The 23,188-nt window shown below is 41.2% G+C and overlaps 1 protein-coding gene across 32 annotated transcripts in view; it reads left to right on the top strand.

Moving 5' to 3' along the window:
- The window catches only part of ZMYND11 (zinc finger MYND-type containing 11), a 138,855-nt gene that overhangs the window by 106,272 nt on the left and 9,395 nt on the right, over positions 1–23,188 (top strand). For 27 of the 32 annotated variants that reach the window (XM_080647197.1, XM_080647198.1, XM_080647210.1 and 24 more), the window contains 10 exons: positions 4,037–4,114; positions 4,551–4,643; positions 8,939–9,026; positions 9,573–9,628; positions 10,742–10,819; positions 11,641–11,759; positions 15,541–15,748; positions 16,143–16,211; positions 17,728–18,000; positions 19,271–19,456. In XM_080647197.1, coding sequence (XP_080503323.1) covers positions 4,037–4,114; positions 4,551–4,643; positions 8,939–9,026; positions 9,573–9,628; positions 10,742–10,819; positions 11,641–11,759; positions 15,541–15,748; positions 16,143–16,211; positions 17,728–18,000; positions 19,271–19,456 — 1,248 coding nt within the window. The remainder of the gene's footprint in view (positions 1–4,036; positions 4,115–4,550; positions 4,644–8,938; positions 9,027–9,572; positions 9,629–10,741; positions 10,820–11,640; positions 11,760–15,540; positions 15,749–16,142; positions 16,212–17,727; positions 18,001–19,270; positions 19,457–23,188) is intronic. The other 5 variants (XM_080647202.1, XM_080647214.1, XM_080647196.1 and 2 more) reach the window with 1 other exon arrangement.

The following is a 23,188-nucleotide window of genomic DNA, read 5'->3' as shown; positions in this document are numbered from 1 at the left end:
AATACATAGCCTCTTTAATAATGCCAGGCGGTGGTTCTCAGTCAGGGTCACTTGTTAGAAACACCTGGGGTACTGGCACAGTGAGTGCCCAGGCCCCTCCCTAAGCAGTGTTAGCTGACTCTGGGATGGCACCTTGACTTTGTGGGGCTTTTTCTTTGAGGTAAAATTTACTTTGCAGGGGTTTGCAAAAGTCTTGAATGTACATTTCATGAACAGACAAATGCACACGTACCTGTACACCCAGGTCCCACCAAGGCAGAGAACATGATCATTGTATCCTACTCCGCACAGCCATTGTTCTCATTACTTTTTGTTTGTTTGTTAATCCTTTGCCGAGGATATTTTTCCATTGATTTTTGGAGAGAGTGGAAGGAAAAAGGAGAGAGAGAGAGGGAGGGAGAGAGAGAGACATCGATTGGTCACCTCCTGCACACACTCTGACCAGGCTGGGAACCTGCAACCAAGGTACATGGCCTTGACCGGAATTGAAGCTAGGACCCTTCAGTCTGTGGGCCAACGCTCTATCCACTGAGCGAAACTGGCTAGGGCCTCATTACTTTCCATCACAGATATGTTGTGCCTGTTCCACAACTTCATATAAGTGGATATTGGTGTTTTTCCCAGTGATTCAACAGCCACAGTTGATCAACATTGAAGTGGGATAGATAAGTCTGGGTAGCACTTCATTAAGTGGGGTAGAAGATCTCCTGAAGTAATATTTTGAAGCAGTTGGAGCTGTGAAGGATGGTGTAGGTCATATCAATTCAGCCATGGAAGTCACATGTCCCCCTTGTGTTTCCTTTTACATTTTGTATGAAATAGTCCTTTTTCCAAGCTCATATCACCACTTTTAATTGCACATAGTAGAAAAGAGATACTCTAGCTACTTGACTCTAAGCAAACTTAAACATGACACAAAACCAGATTATCATCCTACATTTATCATTTAGATTTGTGAAATTAAGGCCCTCAGTCTGAACACTTTATTTGCAGTCTTCCCAACAAGAAAGAAATATTGCTGCACATGGTTGCACTAATTTTGCAGTTCATTTAAGAGTGTTTAAACAGGTGAAACCAAAGCATTGTGAGATAATGGCACCCATATTTTGTGTAAATTCTCTGTGGGAAGGAAGTAGGAATTGAAAATGGACCTTTATTTAAACAAGAACAATTTAGTGCACAAGTTACCTAAAGTTAAGCAAAGTAGAATAAGGTTTTCCATACCGATTCAAAGTGTTTTCAGTGTTTTTGTTACAAAGAAAGACCAATGTCGTTAGGATGTTTTGGCTATAGTGATGTTCTTATTCTAGCACTGCATCAATTTTGCCCATAGGGAAATATTGAGTTGGTTTGTTTTTTAAGGTTCCAAAAACAAAAGAGGTCAGCCTCCTACTAACAGTGAAGTTTCATAGATTGGTGTTTGGAGCACAGGAAGGAGAAAAACATATTTCTGTGTACACGTGAAATACACAGCAACCCACGACACAGGGCTGAGTTGTGGTAGATGCAGTGAGGAACTCATCCCCATCATCACTGCTCAGGTGACTGTAGACAATATTTAGGGAACATTACTCTTCAGCACTATATAAAGTGGTGGCTGTATATTTCCCCTAAAGAGTATGTTATCTATCAAAAGAACCATAGCCCCACAGATATTACAAGACTTCTAACCTGTGTACATTGCTATTATATCTGAATTTATACAAATTTATGATTTAATGATCAGATATTTGAGATTAACAGTTTTAGTACTGTACCCAAAATATTTGGCATGATAGAGCATGTAGCTAGAAGCATTGTTTTTACTCTTTCTTTTTAAGGGAATGTATATTTTCCAAGAGGTAAGAAAAACAGCTTTCTTGGCCTTATTTTTTTCTCTTCCCTATATCCAAAAGTTTAACAAACTGTTTAGTATAAAAAGCAGTTTGTGGGAGGATGTCCATGCTGCAAAAACATTTGTCGGAAGTGCTAATAGCTGATTGTGTATCAGACCCACTGAGAACTCCCTCTACACTACTGTGAGATTTGCAGAATGCAGGAACTGAGCTTAGTTCTCTGTTGTGTCTGGCTATGGAAGGGGCTAATTAGTAGTTCTCACATGTTTGTGTGTGTGAGAATCACTGGGGATTTTGTTAAAAATGAGACTTCACAAGCTACATCAAAGCCCTTCTTCCCCCAAAATTATAAACTTGGGGTCCAAGAAACGTCATTACCTTTTAAACTCCACATCTACACCCTTGGTGCTTGGTCTTGGTCATGTCACAAACACCTGAGGAATTAACAAATGGAAGAGTGAACAAGCAGATACAGAGCACAGGACCTTCCCCCAGAAATTCCAGCTCAGAGGTAAAGCCCAACTGCATTTTAAGAAGTTCCATTTAGAAGATGTGTGCACAAGTCATACCATAAAGCTGGGTAATGAAGGAACCATTGACTGTGTCTGTGCATTTTGCCAAAGAATTCAGGCAAAAAGTGGAGGGAGCAAGTCACTTTAAATGTGATTTTTAAATGTGAAGCCCATGAAACAGTCTCCATCCAGCTAAGAAAATGTTTTTCTATGTTTTATTTATATACTAGAGGCCCAGTGCACGAGATTTGTGCACTGATGGGGGCTTGGCCTGTGGGGATCTGACCACTGCGGGAGCAGCCACTCATCCCTGGTGGTCAGTGTGCGTCATAGCGACTGGTTGACCAGTCGTTCTGGTGGTTCCGCCATTCAGTCGCTGGCTTTTATTATATACTAGAGGCCCGGTGCATGACATTCGTGCACTCGGGAGGGGGGTGTGTCCCTCAGCCTGGCATGCGCCCTTTAGCAGTCTGGGAGCCCTTGGGGGATGTCTGACTGACGGACATCTTTAGCGCTGCCACGGAGGCGTGAGAGGCTCCTACTACTACTGCTGCTGCGCTTGCCAGCCGTGAGCCCGAGCTTGGCTTGGGGCTGAGCGACGCTCCCCCTGTGGGAGCACACTGACCACCAGGGGGCAGTTCCTCCGTTGAGCATCTGCCCCTTGGTGGTCAGTGTGCGTCATAGCGACCATTTGTTCCGCCGTTCGGTTGATTTGCATATTACCCCTTTATTATATAGGATAGGATTTTAATAATTGTGTGTATAATCAGTTCACTTAAGCTCTGGCTAAGATTTCTCAGTTACATGAGAAATTTAACTGTATTAAGCATATTAAGATGATTTCCTGCATTTACGTTTCTTTGGGAGTTATAATATAGTGGCCTGAAAAAGTTAAAGCATCTGTTAGTAGGTAGCCCAGACCTACTTGGTCCTCTGCTGTGCCATATGCTTATGACCCAGTGTCTGCTGTGGTTTCTTAACCTTGGCTAAAGAAATGGGAATGTTTGTCTTTGTTTCTTTGCTGTCTAGAAAGGACATTAGAGAAATAGAATCCTGGATTTTTTCTTCTTCATGTGAAGTTAGATTTTCTGAGAGATAAATTGAAGAACCTAATTAGCTTTTAGGCCAGACTAACAGAAATTGGATTTATACTGATTAGATCAATAGCACTTTAAAACAGATATGTAGGTGTGTGTCACTGCACTACTGCACATATTTCATAAGTGACAGAGATTTTTAATAATGTTATTTTGAAAGTCACCATGCACGATTGGTAATTTAAAATGCACCCTAAAGGACTTCAGCCATTGGTTATTAAGATATATGAATATATATCAAAATAAGTGATTCTATATTATGTCATTATTATGTTATTATTATCATTATTATCATTATTGTCATTTCTTTTAATCTGAAAATTGGTTTAAGTTTCAAAATATCAAGAAACAAATGCATAACTCTCTAAGGTATTATTTCAAGTACATCATGCTATTTTCCAATTCTTATTACAGTACATGTTATTTTTGCTATGCAAATTTCAAATATTCTCTGTATCAGATATTTTGGAAATAGTGCATTTTTTAAATGAAATCTTAGCAGACTATAATCTTTTATATATAGAAGTCTTTTACATGAATATAGACATATAAATGATCAGATTTTATATCTGGCCTTTTCTGTTTTTAACAGAGCATCAAGAAGAAAAATACAAACAAACAAGAGATGAGCACATACCTGAGGTTCATTGTCTCCCGCATGAAGGAGAGGGTGAGTCCTGCCCCTGGGGTCTTCCCAATTAGATTTCACTCTGCTTCACTCTTTAAAAGTTAATGACTGACAAGTAAATATGTATAGAGCAGTTTTGTCATAATTCTTTTGTACAGTAAATAGTTCTATAATAAGCTTTTAGTTTTTTTTGTTTTGTCTTTGTTTTAGAACAGACATTTCTTTAGCTGCATTGGATTAGAAACATTTACATTTAAAAAATTGGTTTATCAGAACATTTTCATTGATAATTAGTGTTTAAAATGAAATGGAATGTTCCAAAATAACTGTTCTGTCAAAACCTTAAGGAATGCCATGTTAAACTATATAGTGCATGTACATTTCTCTATTAAGTTCTAAAGTACACTTCTTTAGAAATTGATGCTTTACCTGTCTCTCTCTAGCCACATTTAAACTGGTGTATTTAATGACCTTTCAGGCTATAGACCTTAATAAAAAGGGAAAGGACAGCAAACACCCGATGTACCGGAGGCTGGTGCATTCAGCGGTCGACGTCCCCACCATACAAGAGGTAAAGCCAGGCCTTCCGTACTGCTTCCCATTTACCTCGTGGCTCCCAGGTGAATGAGAGATCACAGCCAAGCATGATCTTGGGTGTCATTCCTTCTTGAGGAGGATGTGCCTGCCCGGTGTCTTACTAAAACCAGCAAGGTGTGGCCACCTTGCTGGTTTTAGTATGCCTGTTGTTTTAAATTTTGTGTGATCACTCTGGTACAACCAGACCTTTTAACAGGGCTGGTTTTAGGCGACCTGTAAATTCTTGATACTTGTTTGTTAAAGCAAATGGATGGGACCCTGGTCAATTTAATATTTCAGATGTAGAGAATTTACATCTGGACACAGGTCCCTAGTTTTAGCAGTAGCACTTGGGGGTTTCTCTCAAGGAAAAATTAGAGCATAGAACTAATCTATAGAGTCTTGGGAAACAATGAAATGAACTTGAACCAAATAATTCTCAAAGTTCTTAATGTTATCAATGCCAGCTGAGGATTGTTGGATTTGTTAATATTTCATTACTAATTGCAATAAAATTCCCTAGAACAGTTAAGATGTTTTCATTTAGGGTTGTTGAATTACTAATTTTGTAATTTATGTGTCATTTTGAAATTTTAAAATCTTATGGTTGGCTATATAATAGCTTATAGGAAGACCGTAGGAATTATTTGAAATTATCTTACCGGTTTCCTAATCCCTTAACAGCTGAGAAAGACTAAAGGTGTGTTATTTCTATGGAAGGAAAGGGTAAATAATGGTTGTTCCCTTCAAGTTCTGGCAAATCCTAGAATAAAAACAATTTAAATTTTACCTACTACTGGCAGATTTCATAGCCTCAGACATAGCCTCTTTTCTAAACTCTGAGGCCTCTGAAAGAATGTTGAACCTAGTTGCCCTTCCTGCTCCTGCCTATGCTTCTGCAGCTTCCTCTCCCTGCATGGCACCATCCCAGATCCCCAGTTTGATCCTGTTGGCTCCATAGAAAACACTAGGTGGGTGAATGCTGTCTTGGTTCTGTGCTTGGCAACTGCTGGTCATGAGCAAAAGCACTGTAAGAAAAGTGGAAGAAGACAGGATTTTTATGTTTCTAGGAGCTTAACTACAATCCAGATCAAAATGCAAGCCTCGGTGCATACCTCACAAATCACAAAGTGGGTATGAGCATCCCGGAACCCAATATAGTAAACCCTGAGGCACATGACAGGAGGCAACTACCTTCAGCTGGGGAATGTGGGGGGAAGCCTTCTGAAAAAGGGCAACTGAATTGGGTTTTGGAGGATTTCAACAAAAAGGTCGGTTCGTAACTATTTTTTTTTTTTTACAATCTCAATTTTTTAAATTGATTTTTAGGGAGAGAGAATGAAACATTGATCAGCTGCCTCCTGCACACCCCCTCCTGGGGATCAAGCTGATCAAGCCCAGAACCTGGGTATGTGCCTTGAGCTGGAATCGAACACTACAACCTTTCAGTGCGCTGGACTACGCCCAGCCAACTGAGTCACACCTGTCAGGGCGGATCTTAATTATTCTTTAGAGGCCTTAACATTTTAGTATTCAGAAGCCAAGCAATTTTCAAACCTATTTCCTAAAAATATCACCAGGATAAGAAAATGCCTTCTTGTTGTTGAATTAATTTGTCATACCCCCTTCTAAAAATTTTGTCTTATTCCAGAAACCCCTCAGATTTCCCACCTAACCTTTCTCTTTGGCAGCTAAAGGCAAAGCTTTAGAGAATTCAGTTATGGAAATCCTTGACATATAGCACTCTAATGTAGGACAAATCCTGATATTGCCTTGGTGCCTAAAGAAACACCTGGGCCGCCCTAACCGGTTTGGCTCAGTGGATAGAGCATTAGCCTGTGGACTGAAGGGTCCTCGGTTCGATTCCGGTCAAAGGCATGTACCTTGGTAGTGGGCACATCCCCAGTAGGGGGTGTGCAGGAGGCAGCTGATCGATGTTTCTCTCTCATCGATGTTTCTAACTTTCTCTCCCTCTCCCTTCCTCTCTGTAAAAAAATCAATAAAATATATTAAAAACAAAAACAAAATAACACCTGGGCCTTTATTTTTTAACTAGAGGCGGGGTGCATGAAATTCATGCATGGGGGGTGTCCCTCAGCCCAGCCTGCACCCTCTCCAATTTGGGATCCCTCTCACAATTCAGGACTGCTGATTCGCAACAGCTTGCCTGCCTGCCTGCCTGCCTGATTGCCCCTAACCACTCTGCCTGCCAGCCTAATCACCCCTAACCACTCCCCTGCCAGCCTGATCGATGCCTAACTGCTCCCCTGCCGGCCCGATTGCCCCTAACTGTCCTCACCTGCAGGCCTGATCGCCCCCAACTGCCCTCCACTGCAGGCCTGGGTTCCCCCCCCCCCAGCTGCTTTCTTCTGCTGGCCTGGGTCCCCCCCAACTGCCCTCCCCTGTAGGCCTGGGTCCCCCCCTCAACTGCCCTCTCCTGCTGGCCTGGGTCCCCCCCAACTGCCCTCCCCTGCAGGCCTGGGTCCCCCGCCTCAACTGCCCTCTCCTGCTGGCCTGGGTCCCCCCCAACTGCCCTCCCCTGCAGGCCTGATCGCCCCCAACTGCCCTCTCCTGCAGGCCTGGGTCCCCCCCCCCCTCAACTGCCCTCTCCTGCTGGCCTGGGTCCCCCCCAACTGCCCTCCCCTGGAGGCCTGGTCCACCGCAACTGCCCTTCCCTGCAGGCCTGGTCCACCGTAACTGCCCTCCCCTGCAGGCCTGGTCTCCCGCAACTGCCCTTCCCTGCAGGCCTGGTCCACCGTAACTGCCCTCCCCTGCAGGCCTGATCTCCCCCAACTGCCCTCTCCTGCAGGCCTGGGGTCCCCCCCCCCACTCAACTGCCCTCTCCTGCTGGCCTGGGTCCCCCCCAACTGCCCTCCCCTGCAGGCCTGGTCCACCGCAACTGCCCTCCCCTGCAGGCCTGTTCTCCCGCAACTGCCCTCCCCTGCAGGCCTGGTCGCCCCCAACTGCCCCCCCTTGCAGGCCTGGTCCTTCCCAACTGCCCTCCTCTGCTGGCCTGATCACCCACAACTGCCCTTCCCTGCAGACCTGGTCACCCCCAACTGCCCTCTGCCGGCCATCTTGTGTCCACATGGGGGCGGCCATCTTGTGTGTTGTAGTGATGGTCAATTTGCATAGTACCTCTTTATTATATAGGACTAGTGGCCCGGTGCACGAAATTCGTGCACTGGGGGCGGGTGTCCGCACAGCCTGGCCTGTATGTACACTTTCGTAGTGCGGGAGCCCCGTGATTGATCGCCCCAAAAAGGTAGGCCCCACCCACCCATCTGGAGCTCCTCGATGGATTGCCCCAAAGAGGTAGCCCGGAGCCATGGACCCCCAGGCCTCCACACCGTGTGGGGACCTGCTGGCCCCACCTTCCCTGTGCAGTGCAGAGGAGGCCGAGCCCCCTAGGCCTGGCCGCACGTGAAGCTGGGAGGAGGCAGGACTCCCAGCAGGCTCCGTGCAGCACACACAGTGTCAAGCCCAGCCCCACCCACCTGTGCACGCCCGCTGTGTGTGCAGCCATCATGTGATGGCATGAGGGCATGATGGCATGAGGATCACCTAGGCTTTTATTAGGAAGATTGTTTGTAAATTAGTGCTTAGTCCCAATTCAGAATTACAAATGTGTCTTCTTTAGTTATGTTAAACTCACAGAGGCTAACAGCTTTTTTTTTTCTTCAGTCTTTATTCTCCCGTGTTATAATATGTAGTTAAGTTCTCATCAGTGACACTGGCCAAAGCTTTAACTGTTTACAAAGCTTAGCAGTACCTTTTATCATCATTACAGAAGGAGATGTTCAGGCTGCCAAGTTCACTCTAGTACAGCCGTGGGCAAACTACGGCCCGTTGGGCTGTTCTATCCGGTCCGCGGAGCCGAAAGAGCGGAGGGTTCTCTTGCTCTCCCCTCCGCTCCTTTACTTTGAATTTATATTAGTTCACACAAACACTCCATCCATGCTTTTGTTCCGGCCCTCCGGTCCAGTTTAAGAACCCATTGTGGCCCTCAAGTCAAAAAGTTTGCCCACCCCTGCTCTAGTACATCAGTAGAAAGGACAGTGGTGGCTATAGGACAGCAGATCTGCCACACTTCACCATACTGTCACATTCTAACTGCACTGGAGTTGCGGGTTTCTCTTACATATGGTGTGTCAACACTGTGGGACACAGGAGTAGTCATGATGTTATTCTGAAAAATTCTGCCGCGTCCCATACTCTAACTATGTTAGCATATTGCAGACAAATATTTTTACTAGTAACTCTTACCATTTTGTTTTTTAATCACTGCAGAAAGTGAATGAAGGGAAATACCGAAGTTATGAAGAGTTCAAAGCTGATGCTCAGCTACTTCTCCACAACACAGTGATTTTCTATGGAGGTTGAATATTTTCTGCTTTTTCTTTTGCATTTTTTTCATACCATTTATATTCCATGTTGAGAAATAGCTCTTATAAAATACTATATTAAAATTAATATTTTAATGATGTGTAAGTAATAATGTTATGGTTTAATCTTAAAAATATTTGGTAATGTAGTTATAGCTTATAGAATTAACTGTCCAAAAGCAAAACACTAGTACACTAAATGATCAAAGTATTGCTTTTTATTGTTTTAGTTATAAACTTAGTTTTGAATGGCTTTTTATAAGCACTGTGATTAATTCTGGTTGATTTCCCATTAATATTCTATCATTTAAAGGTAAAGAAAGAGGCCACTCTATACCTAGAGAATTAGTGTTGGATGTGTAATTAAAGCTGCCTGTAGGATTTTATTTCGCTGTCGGAACTTTTAAAAACAATACACATTTTGTTTTAAATGGTATATATCCACTTTTGTCAAAATGAAAGAAAATTTAAATGAGTGTATTAATTTTGGTAGTCTGTATTTTAGATTACTGGTAATGGATATCTGTCTTTAATTACAGCAGACAGTGAGCAAGCTGACATAGCAAGGATGCTGTATAAAGATACCTGTCATGAGGTACTGTCTATACCTAATAATTAAACTCTTACTATATTCCAAATTAATTTATTTCACAATTCCACTCGTCTTACATATTTTAATTTTGCAGTTTCCTTTAAATATCAATTTATTTCCACTTTTTATATCCATGGGAAATAATGCAAATAGAGGCAAAAAATTCTGGCATACTATTCTCAGAGACATCCTAGGAGATTTAGTTACTAAGTAACTTCTACAGAGAAATTTTGTTTGCTCTTTTTTAATTACCCTTAAGTTATTAGTTACCTAATGCATGTACATGTTTTGTTTGGGGCAGAGACACCCAACAAATGTTACCTTCTTTGGATGAAGGATACTACACAGGCAAAAAAACAACAACAACCAAACAACACAGTTCATATTTATATAGTTAAATGAAATACTATTTTGGGAAGGTTTTTTTGTGTATATGGTCTTTCTTATTTGAAACACCTGTAACCATATTGTTTTTGCAAAAGTGTCTGAATTATATAAAAGTTTTGTTTCTTAAATTCATTTCAAATTTGACTTTTTAAAATTCATTCAGTATATATTTACTGAGTGTCTATTGTGTGCTGGGCAGTGTGTTAGGAGGAATGAAATGGTGATCAAGGTGCTGGCTTCCTGCTCATGGAGCTGTATGCTGAAGAGGAATACTTAAATAAGAAACAGACAAAATATGTTTATAAGTTGTAAAAGAATGTTATGAAAGAAAACAAATACTAAAATGGAGAGTGAGTCAAAGTAAGGACTGCTGTTATTGGTAGTGGATATTTTGTATGGGTAGATGAGGAAGACCTTGCTGAGGAAGTTGGATTAATCCAAGTGCTAAAGAGCCAAAGGCACCAGTGGGACTGGAACACAGAGGTCAGACATGCCAGGCCTTGTAAGGAATTTGTCTTCTCTTTTAAATGCAGTCTGAGACCATGGGGGTAGTTTGAACAGGAAAGTGGCAGGCTTTTCCAATATTACTGAAAACTTTTAAGCTTAGGAACAAAATTCAAGGCTATTTGTGTACATGAACAAGAATGTTAATTTACGTGGATCAATTTTATATAGTTTAATCCAGCTCTTTATTTTTTGTAGGCTAAAATAGTTGCTTTTCTTTTTCAGCTGGATGAATTACAGCTTTGCAAGAACTGCTTCTATTTGTCAAATGCTCGTCCTGACAATTGGTTCTGCTATCCTTGCGTATGTGACATTTCGTGATTTTTGTGTTCTACCTCTTAAGTATATGATGATCTAAGGCAGTTTATTTCCAGTTTGCTTAAAGTTTATAATCCTTCCTAAATATGTTTCTTTATATCATAGGACATATGGTTTTAATGAGTGTAAAAACTGAGACATGGGAAAAACAACTTGGGATTGTTATCCAATTTTGACTTTAAAACAGGGAACTTAAGACTAAACATTGAGTCCCTTAATATATGTAATAGATTTTTGCTTTTCTTCTCATTCTTTCAAAAGAAATCGAAGGCTTTATATATGTTAATAGCTGTATAATTTCCCCTAAAATGAGATGATTTCAGGAAGGGTGTAAACCTGTGAGTGTTCTGGGGGCCCCAAAGGCACAGATGTAAAAGGCCACCTGAGAGCACTGTCTTCCAGACGTTACGTGCTTCTCAGTCATTTGAAAGTTTTTTAAAATTTGATTGTCTGATTAGTTAGGTTTGAATCAGGGCCTAAAATCCTCCCATTTCAAACAGGCTCATGAAACACAGTGAGGGCCTTCTGTTTGCCCCCACTGCCTCATTTCATAGTGCTACAGGATAGTAAGTATTTTTCTTGTCTCTTCTCAGAAATGAAGGTCCATATTCCTACTTGAACGCGCATTTTAGTTTTTCGTGTTTTTCTTGGAGGCAAAGTCAGTCAATCCCAGAAAAAAGAAAACAAGTTCTATGTGTTTAGTAATGTTTTCAAAATAATGAGTTATACTTAACTTAATTCAATATTAATGACATACTTAATACTTTATAAAAGTAATATGACAAGGTAGAACATTTTATTTGCAGATACCTAATCATGAACTGGTTTGGGCTAAGATGAAAGGTTTTGGATTCTGGCCAGCCAAGGTCATGCAGAAGGAGGACAATCAGGTTGACGTCCGCTTCTTCGGTCACCACCATCAAAGGTAATCACGACCCACATGCAACCGTAGTAGCTGAGCTCTCAGTTCTCAAGACTCAGTCTGGCCATTATTAGTGTTCTGGTGGCTTTATCAGAAACAGCATGAAGTTTCTTAAGAAACAATCAGCACATAACTTGACTAGGCAACTAACAATGATTTCTGTAAATTGTGTCTTTACATATATTTCAGATATTGTTTACTAATACATAGTTTCAGTAACTAACACTGTTGAACTCAGATGCATGTTAATGCTGGGACTGAATTCCTGATGGCAGTGAAGGGGGGAAGGGTTCTCAAGATGTGTCCATTTCATAGTATTCTAATGACATTATGGTTGTTTCAACCATCTTTCAAAAGCCATAGACAAAAATAAGCAACTCAGTAGTAGAATAGAATTTCAATCTTGTGGTCTAAGTATATATAAGAATTATATGCATAGAATTACCAGACATTGTTTCCAATCCAGATTTTAAAGTTTCTGTTGCTAGGGATATGTATACAGCAACGCATAAAATTTGCATTTTCATAATATAATAATATATGTATCCCAAGGGTAAAAACTTTTTATTACTATAAAGTTATTTTTGTATAGTTATAGTTATTTGACACACAAAATCATAGCTAACTCCTTTATTGTGATATTAAGGCCTTAAATTTTGCTGCATATTGAACATAGAAAGTCTAAGATAGTGTCCTAAATCATGTGTCATAAAAGTATTGACTCTAAAAGTGAATTCAAGTACTGTGAACTGTCATAGGACTCAGAGATTAATGAGTCTATAACTAACCAAGCCACAATAGGAAAAGTAATTCACATGAAATTTATGGGGGGTTCATTTAACAGAGATATTAAATTAAAGGGAGAAAGTGCCAAAAGTCAGCTACATGATCTAAAAGTGTTACTGTCCAAGGATTTAAATTTATATTTCATGAAGTGTCTGTCTCTTATCATGCCTGGAGGGTAAGTGTCCTATATAGTTGTTATTACTATAAGAGAAGCTACAGAATGAGAGACTTTATTCCTCCCGTAGTGAATTTTTACCTAGTCTCCATTTAATTTAAGTTGAAGTTCTAGGAAACCTGTGAATAGTGTAAATTTCCAAAAAAGTTTTGTTCTTTCATAGATAGATGCACACTTAGCTGACACTGCTTTAATGGCAAGAAACATTAAATAATAATACCATAATTCAGTACAAAATGAATGTTTGAATTGTATGATTATTAAATGGTAATTTTTAATGTTACATGCTCATACTCAGTTTGTTTCAGCTTTCCATCAAAACCAGCAGGGAAGCAATGCATACGTCACAAGTGAGTTAGGGCAGCCTTTCTGTAGAAACACTAATCTATAGAAATCTCTAAGTTGATACCAGAGAAGGTCCAGTGGTTAGATTTGTGTCCTTGCACCATCGTTTTCTACTCTAGTCTTGGGCAAACTATTTTAGTCTCTCTCAGCCTTGTTTCCTCACTTGTAAAATAGGGGCCTCAATAGTACCTATCCTATACGAGTTTATAAGGTTTAAAGAAATTTTTATACATAAAGATCTCATTATATATAAAATTTATTTTCAGAAGTTTTTTCCCCAAAAAAAACTTTGTGTAAGATTTTTATGTAATGATTTTGGGCAGATGGGATTCGAAAGCTTTTATTTTAGAAAATAAAATATCTACAATTTTACTATCAATATAGTCTTTTTCCTTTCCTGGTTACAGTGTGACCAATACAAAGTGAAGGATTGATGAAGGAACACCTTGAAAATGATTCTCTATCATTATTAGAATATTTGACTTACTGGAAAACAAGCTTTATAAATATTATGATCATTAGTTTTAATTACTTAAGCAACATATTATACAACAAGAACAGATGGCTAATAAGGGTTACCAGCTGCAAGTTTTCATTAATACTTTTTTAAGTGTACAAGTTTAATGGTATTTAAATACATTCTCATTGTTATATAGTGATCCAGTAAATATTCTTCTGTCAGTTCATCATATCTTCACATGTAGGTAGGAGAAAAAAATAAATTTTAAATAAGTAAATGGTTTCAGACTAGTCCCATCTGTACACTCAGAATGTGCTACTTTGTCACTTGACCTTGGTAAGCTGTAATGTTCTATGAAAGAAAGGTGACTGTGATCCCTTAGAGCAGTGGTCGGCAAACTCATTAGTCAACAGAGCCAAATATCAACAGTACAACAATTGAAATTTCTTTTGAGAGCCAAATTTTTTAAACAAACTTCTTCTAATGCCACTTCTTCAAAATAGACTCGCCCAGGCCGTGCTATTTTGTGGAAGAGCCACACTCAAGGGGCCAAACACCCGCATGTGGCTTGTGAGCCGTGGTTTGCCGACCACTGCCTTAGAGTATAGGTGGGATTTGCAAGGTTTTGCCTGCAAGAGGATTAAAACGTAGCTGATAAGGTCTTCTGGTCAAGGCTAACTCTGCTGCATGTAGTTGGAGGGTGGGGTGACACAGCCAGGAAATCAGGTCCTACAAGAAAAAATAGAATGGTTTACGTTCATTTGCCTTCAGATCCCTGAGCCATTTTATTCTGCATATATTCAAAGAATCAGGTTTTACAGATGTATAGATATAGCCAAATTAGATTATACCTCTGTTTATTAACACTTTAAATTGTGGAGTGTTTGTTTGCCATTTCAGTTATTTTTTTGTAGATCAGATCACATACCCACTGATACCTTTAAAAGTGAAATCTGATTACCTACAATAATGGAGTTGATTAAAGAGGACATTTATATGCATAGCCCATGGACACGGGCAATAGGGTAGTGAAGACCTCGGGGGGTGTGTAGGGGCTGGAATGAGGGGGGTAAAAGGGGGAGGGGGAACGAGAGAGATCTGTAATACTATCAACAATAAAAATATATTTTAAAAAGAATGTATTATGAACGACATTGAGAATTAAGTCCCATGTTAAGAATAGATATTAATTTTATTATATCCAGGGCACAAGTAGAGAATTTAAGGGGAAAATACTCTCACAGTTCAGTAGTTTGTTACAGATAGTCAGCATTGTTCACAACAGAAATCTCTATAAAAACCCACAGCTTTTAACAGTGAACCAAAATACCTTTGTTGGTGGCAGTAATACTCAAGATCAAATGGGCCTCACTCACTGTTGTATGCTTTGTGGTGCCTTCACCAGCACACAGTAAACAGCATTCTCAATATTATTTCAGTCCAATCTAATGATTAGTGCCCAGGAAAATTGTCAGCATTTTTTCCAATAGAACCAAATACATTTTTTCATTCTGTAGTTCTAGATCAATATTACACATAATTCGGAGACACTTGAAGTTGTGTTCATAGCTGTGTACTTGATTGCCAAATGAGTCAGACACTTCTCTATTCATTAAATATGGTTCAGCTAATGAGTAGGGATGTGATATAAATATAACTCTAATATTTTTTAGAAGCCCTCGTATGTATGAATCTCATGAAAATATCTGGGCATTTTCAAATGATTCTGTACTAATCTGCAAATAGCTAGATTTTAAGTAACTTACAGTATTTAGATCAATAAGAGATAACATTTTAAAAAGGACTTATGCAAAACGTATACATAAACCCTGACAGTGTTAAGCTGATTAAAGAAAATAGTTCTGAGATATTTGAGACACTTCAGTGATTGGTAAGAGTTTTTATTCAAACCATAGCTAACAGGTCAGTAAATTGGAATTGCCACAAACCATACTTTACAATGGATGGAGTCCACCACCATTTTGGAAATTTCTAACTATACCTTTAAATATTGCTAGGGCTTGGATTCCTTCTGAAAACATACAGGACATCACAGTCAATGTCCATCGGCTGCATGTTAAACGCAGTATGGGTTGGAAAAAGGCTTGTGATGAGCTGGAACTGCATCAGCGTTTCCTTCGTGAAGGAAGATTTTGGAAGTCTAAGAATGAGGACCGTGGGGAGGAGGAGGCAGAATCCAGTATCTCCTCTACCAGCAATGAGCAAGTGAGTGGTGTCCACATAGAAACTACACATCAGTTATTATTTTAAATGTGAACATTGTTAATGCACACTCCTTACTGCAAAGACTGCTCTGACATTTCTCCTTTTTTTCGTGTAAACATTTATAAAGTGCTCTGCAAAAGAAATTGAACCCAATTCAAATAGCCACCCACACCCTGATCAGATACTACCTGTTTGAAGAGTTAAGTGCACTGCTGCTCTTCCAAAGGCACGTTAGCCTCTTTCAAGCCCTGCACATCAGAGCAGTAATGAGTAAGATGTGACTTCGTGAAATGGAATGAGTTACTTCTTACCTGTGGGTCCATAGCTAGTATTTTCAGCAGAGAAGTGTTTCAGTGTCTGGAATAATATGCTGTTACTTTTATGATGCCCACAGCTAAAGGTCACTCAGGAACCAAGAGCAAAGAAAGGGCGACGTAATCAAAGTGTGGAACCCAAAAAAGAAGTAAGTTGTGCACCTTGCAGTTTCCTGGTGGCATTGGCACAGAAAATGTTTTCAAAGTTACAGTCAAGACAATTGCTCGTGATGTGTACTTGTGAAAGGCATTGCCATCAGTCAGATAATATCAACTAAGTTTGAACCCAGTCTTCTGACCTTTCTGTCATGTACTATCACTGGAAAAACATACATATGCCGGGCCTCTGCCTCAATTAAACAATTACTGACCAAATCTGGCTAAGTGGGAGTGCACGTTTTGGCATTTCCTGGAACTCTGATATGTTCTCATAGCATTATTAAATAAACTAGAGACCCAGTGCATGAAATTCGTGCATGGTGTGTGTGTGTGTGTGTGTGTGTCCCTCAGCCCAGCCTGCACCCTCTCCAATCTGGAACCCCTCGAGGGATGTCCAACTGCCCTCTCACAATCCAGGACTGCTGGCTCCCAACCGCTCGCCTGCCTGCCTGTCTGAATTGCCCCTAGCCATTTCTGCCTGCCAGCCTGATCACCCTCTAACCACTCCCCTGCCAGCCTGGTCGATGCCTAACTGCGCCCCTGCCGGCCCGATTGCCCCTAACTTCCTTCCCCTGCTAGGCCTGGTTCCCCCCAACTGCCCTCCCCTGCAGGCCTGGTCCCCCCCAACTGCCCTCCCCTGTAGGCCTGTTTGCCAACTGCCCTTCCCTGCTGGCCTGGTTGCCCCCAACTGCCCTCCCCTGCTGGCCTGGTCGCCCCCAACTGCCCTCCCCTGCTGGCCTGGTCGCCCCCAACTGCCCTCCGCTGCTGGCCTGGTCGCCCCCAACTGCCCTCCCCTGCAGGCCTGGTCGCCCCTAACTGCTCTCCCCTTCCGGCATGGTCCCTCCCAACTGCCCTACCCTGCTGGCCTGATCGCCCACAACTGCCCTCCCCTGCCGGCCATCTTATGTCCACATGGGGGTGGCCATCTTGTGTGTTGGAGTGATGGTCATTTTGCATATTACCTCTTTATTATATAGGATTGTGTGTATCTAGTACATCAGACCAGCATTTTAAAACTGGAGGAAACTGGTTAAGCTCAACCTTTTAAAGTATGTAATTCATGCATGTTTTAAATCCAGGTGTATATTTGGGTTTAGGCCAAACACATGCTTATTCAAAAGTGGTTTAGGATTTTAAGAAATTTGTTAATAAATATAGTCCAAAGTGACTATAAATTGATAATGATTTAAAATGATAAATGTTTTTATTTAGTCTTTTAAAATCAAATGAGTATTAACATGTATTGAAATTGTAGATGAAGTTATTGTTTAGAACCACTGTAGCTACTAATTGATGGGTTTTTAGTTTTTTTTCCATTTTTTAATATTTAATTATGGCAAAATTTATCTAATAGCATGTACTTTCTGTTAATTACATGTGTTTTTTTAAAAACAATTTCTTATATGGCTATTTATGTGGATCACTGTTTTATCCTGATAGAGCTTATTCTTGAACTAGTGAGTTAATGGTGTAGTTTTACACTGAAGGACTTTCCTTACCCTTTAGGAACCAGAGCCTGAAACTGAAGCAGTCAGTTCCAGCCAGGAAATCCCCACATTGCCTCAGCCAATCGAAAAAGTTTCAGTGTCAACTCAGACCAAGAAGTTAAGTGCCTCTTCACCAAGAATGCTGCATCGAAGCACCCAGACCACCAGTGATGGAGTGTGTCAGAGCATGTGCCACGACAAATACACCAAAATTTTCAATGACTTTAAAGACCGAATGAAGTCTGATCACAAGCGAGAAACTGAAAGAGTTGTACGAGAAGCTCTAGAAAAGGTAAGGAGCCCACACAGTGTGTCTTGTCCTCTTACTCCTGGGCATAGTGAGTCTTTCCCTGTAGCAGTTTAGCTTCTTTCACTCATGTCTCAGCCAGACAGCTGCTTTTTAAAACTAAAAATAATACTAAAAATCCTATCTAATAAAGAGAGAATATGCTAATTGACCATCACTCCGTCACAAAGATGGCTACACTCACAGCTGAGGCCAAGCAAGTTCCCATAAGGAGCCTTACAGCAGGGACCTGAGGCTATGCCCTCCCCTGCCTCCGTGGGGCTTGACAGGGGACCTCAGGCTTCATCCCCCACCTGGCAGGGCTTGACAGGGGCCCTCATGCCACGATCCCTGCCCTGGCGCCAGGCCAGGGGACCAGAGGCCGCACCCCCCACCAGGCGGGGCTTGACGGGACTTCAGGCCGCGTCCCCCAACCCAGCACCAGGCCGGGGGACCTCAGACTGCACCCCCCGTCTGGCAGGGCTTGATGGGGGACCTCAGGCCATGCCCACCACCCAGCGGGGCTTGACAGGGGACCTCAAGGTGCACCCCCAGTGCTGGGTTGGGGGAACTAAGGCTGTGCCCCCCTGCGGGTGGAGCTTGATGGGGGACCTGTGGCTGTGCCCCCCTGCCTGGCAGGGCTTGATGGGGGACTTCAGGCCATGCCCCCCACCCAGAGGGGCTTGACAGGGGATCTCAAGGCACGGCCCCTGCTCTGGTCTGGGCTGGGGGACCTCAGGCCACGCCCCCTGTCCTGGCGCTGGGCCCAGGGACCTGAGGCTACGCCCCCGGCCCGGCAGGGCTTGACAAGGATGGGACTGGCCGGGTCTGGATCTAGCCCAATGTGGGGGGGCCGACCGGGTCTGGATCTCATGTGATTTTGAGGCGCATGTGGGTGGGCAGGGACTTGACTCTGGGTCCTGTGGTGTGCCCCAGACTCTGACAGGAGGAAGGTTTTCATATACATTTTACTAATTTTCTTTCATCTCTGACACTTCTATTATAGAGAAAGGGCAAATAGCAACATTAAATTATTTCCTCTAATTAATCCCCTTTTAATGTTGCACAAATTTCGTGCACTGGGCCACTAGTAGGAATATAATAAAATATCTTTTATGCTATTTCAATCAACAATACCTAAATATTTCTCACCTAAATATTCACAGCTCTGCGTGAAATAAAGGGAAGAGGTACATCATTTAAGTAGAAACTATGTATTAAGGCCTTTGTAAATTATGACCTGACATATTGTGGGTTAACTTGTTTTTCATTTCAGCTGCGTTCTGAAATGGAAGAAGAAAAAAGACAAGCTGTAAATAAGGCTGTTGCCAATATGCAGGGTGAGATGGACAGAAAATGTAAACAAGTAAAGGAAAAGTGTAAAGAAGAGTTTGTAGAGGAAATCAAGAAGCTAGCAACACAGCACAAACAACTAATTTCTCAGACCAAGAAGAAGCAGTGGGTAAATACAAATATATTTTTTAAGCATCTGATTATTGAAAATATACCACAGGTATGATGAAAATCAATTCAGAATGATATATGTAGCATATGCAAATATTATCCGTGAAATTGTCAGCTTTAATTTTCTAATCCTCACCCAAGGATATGTTGTTGTTTTTTAAATGATTTTTTAGAAAGAAAGAGAGAGAAACATCGATTGATTGCCTCCCATTTCCACCCCGAGCAGGGATCAAACCCACAACCTAGGTATGTGTCCTGACCAGGAATAGAACCTACCACCTTTTGGTGTATGCAATGTTGCTTCAACCAGCTGAGACACCTGACCAGGGCTAATTAATTTTTAAATTTTACTTAAAGTCCTTTAATTTCTCAACTCCAGACCCCACAGTTTTGTTTAGGATTATTTTGCTAAATTGAGATTATGATATAATATATTTAGTACAATTAATTTATATAACCTTCCCATGTGTGCAAGTATTTTATTGGGATAAATTGGCTGGCCCTGACTTTTGCCTGTTAACTCCTGATAGGTAATACCTAAATTGTGAAATTAGAAATGTAATTATCACAATAGCAAATAAAGGATTTTCAGAATTTAGCACTTAACATTTATATATTAGGTTATATTAAAGAAATTGATTACTTTTACTTTATGATGGTAACATCTCACTGGTCTCTAACTCCAGTTAGAATCTGAGAAATAGTTCATTTTTCATTGTATCCTGTTTGTGACTCTTGTCTCCCACTTATATTAGAAACTTCCGAGCACACACATTCTCCACAGATCTCAGGTAATTGTAGGGGGAGGCGTGGAGAGGGGGATTTTTTTTTCCCAAACATTTGTAACTTCGTTTTAATTTTAATGAATTATTGTAGGAAGTTTAGTGATTCTTCATTTGATCCAGACTATGTTCTGAAAAGAGTCTTTAAATACATGTAAAGTAAATGTTTTATGAGGGAAGTAAACATAAAAATTATTACAAAAATTGGGCAAGAAAAGGGAAAGTTAGCATATAATAAAGTCTTTGTAAATAAGTTGGTAGGAAAAAGAGATGAATAATGGAATAATGTCACTATATGGAAATTAAGGTGTGCTCAAGGACAATACCCTTACACCATGTCTGTAATTCTACCTTCATGCAAAGACAAGAGAAAGCCAGAAAGTAGACACAGATTTAAGAGAAAAGAAATCCCCGTAAGTTTACCAAACAATCAAGGAAATGGGAAGAGGAGGCTGTAATAAAGAATTATAATACTGCCTTTTATAGCACTTATATTTGTGAATTTGGTCCTATTATACCTATTCATTTGATTCCATATATAAGTGATAGATACCATGCATATTTGTCTTTCTCTGATTTGTTTTACTTAGCATAACACTGTTCTCTAGCTCCATCCATGTTGTCACAAATGGCAGGAATTCCTTCTTTCTTTGAATAATATTCCATTGTGTGTGTGTGTGTAGGTGTGTGTGGGGATGTGTGTATCATCCTCTATTCATTCATCCATTGACAGACACTTTCAAGTTTTGTCAAAATGTTGTCTATAGTGAATATGCCACAGTGAACACTATACCAGTATAAGATATTGGTCCAGATTCCTCCCCCCCCACCCCCTGCCCCTTTGGATAAATACCCACAATGGGATTCTGGATCCATATGGCAGTTCTTTCTATATATATAAAAAGCCAGTGACCAGAATGCCATAACGACTGATTGCTATGACGCCCACTGCGGCCAGCGAACCTGCCCGATCAGGGGGTGGGGCTGGCTGGCCAACCTCCCACAGTCTCTGCCCCCGGCTGGCCCCACCCCACCCTGATTGGCCCACAGCCCTCCCCACGGTCAGCCCCATCCTTGATCAGTTCCCACCACCCCAATCAGCCCACAGCCCCTCCAGCCAGGTCCACCCCGATCGGCACCCCCCCCACACACACACACCAATCGGGTGGGGCTGGCCAGCCAACCTCCCCCGGCCACTGACCCCCCCCTCCGCTTGGTCCCCCTGACCCCATTCAGGGGCGGGGCCATCCAGCCCACAGCCCCTCCCCATGGCTGGCCCCACCCCCAATTGGCCCCTCCACCCTAATCGGAGGCGGGACCAACCAGCCAATGTCCCATGGCCCCTCCCTCCAGCTGGCCCGGCCCTGACCAGGCCCTGATCGGGGCAGGCCAGCCCAGCTGGCCAATCTACCGTTGTCTCCTCCTCCCGAGAGGCCTGACCCCAGACAGGCCCCACCCGTACACGAATTTGTGCACTGGGCCTCTAGTTTTTAAATATTCCATACTGTTTTCCAAAATGGCTGCACTGTTTTACATTCCTACCAACAGTGCACCAAGTGTTCCCTTTTTTCCACATTCTTACCAGCACTTAATCTCTTTTTGGTACTGGCCCTTCTAAAAATTGTAAAGTGATAATCTCGTTGTTTTGAGTAGGATTTCTCTGATTATTAGAGATGTGGAGCACATTTTCATGGACCTGTTGGCCATCAGTATGTCTTTGGAGAAATGTTTATTCAAGTCCTTTCCCCATGCTTTAATTGGATTGTTTATTTGTTTTCTGTTGAGTTGTATGGTTTCTTTATTTATTTTGGATATTAACCCTTTATCAGATACATGATTTGCAAATATTTTTTCCATTCCACAGGTTACCTTTTCATTTTGTTGATGGTTTTGTTCACTGTACAGAAGGTTTTTAGTTTAATATGCCCAACTTGTTTATTTTTGTTTCCTTTGCTTTGGTGTGAAATAAATTTTTTTTTAAGATCATCAAGACTGATAACTAGGAGCTCTTACTCCTATTTCCTTGTAGGAAGTTTATGGTTTCAGGTCTTACATTTTATTTTAGTCTTTAATCTATTTTGAGTTGATTTTTGTATATGGTATAAGATAGTGGTTTATTTTTTGGCGTGTGTTTTTTTCATGTGGCTGCCCAGTCCCCTGATACTATTTATTGAAGAAGCTATATTCTTGGTTTATTAGTGTTAAGTTAGTTGATCATCTGTGTATGGGTTTATTTCTGGACTCTCAATCTGTTCCACTGATCTATGTGTCTGTTTTTATGCCAATACCATATTGCTTTGACTTATACCCATTTTTATAGGTGAGGAATTTGAGGCTTATGAGCTTGAACAGTAAAAACTTGGTTGGTAGAGCTGGAACTCACCTTCTAAGCTGCTTCAGCTCATGTCATTTCAAGTAGACTGGTAAAATATTTAGAATTGTTACTGTATTTTAATTAAATCTTACATTATTGTAAGAAAGACTACAGTGTTGTAGGACAGAATGTAGGTATGTCAGATGCCAAAAAATGGATGTTAAAATGAGATATAAGAAAGAGATGTCAATATATCCACAAAGAAAGGGAAAGATATAAAATGAGTGCATAAATAAGGTAATAGGGTACTTAGGAGAAAGGATGGTGCTGCTTAAAATATTATTTAAAGATTGGGAAACTGCCAAAACCGGTTTGGCTCAGTGGATAGAGCGTCAGCCTGCGGACTGAAAGGTCCCAGGTTCGATTCCGGTCAAGGGCATGTACCTTGGTTGTGGGCACGTCCCCAGTGGGGGGTGTGCAGGAGGCAGCTGATCGATGTTTCTCTCTCATCGATGTTTCTAACTCTCTATCCCTCTCCCTTCCTCTCTGTAAAAAATCAATAAAATATATATTAAAAAAAAAAAGATTGGGAAACTAAGATAGAAGTTAAATAAACTTGGTTCCAAACTCACAT

Source organism: Plecotus auritus (genome assembly GCF_963455305.1).
Source record: "Plecotus auritus genome assembly, chromosome: 1".
Classification (NCBI taxonomy): domain Eukaryota; kingdom Metazoa; phylum Chordata; class Mammalia; order Chiroptera; family Vespertilionidae; genus Plecotus; species Plecotus auritus.
The sequence above is the reverse complement of the archived record's forward strand: the minus strand, read 5'-3'. Positions and strand labels throughout refer to the sequence as shown.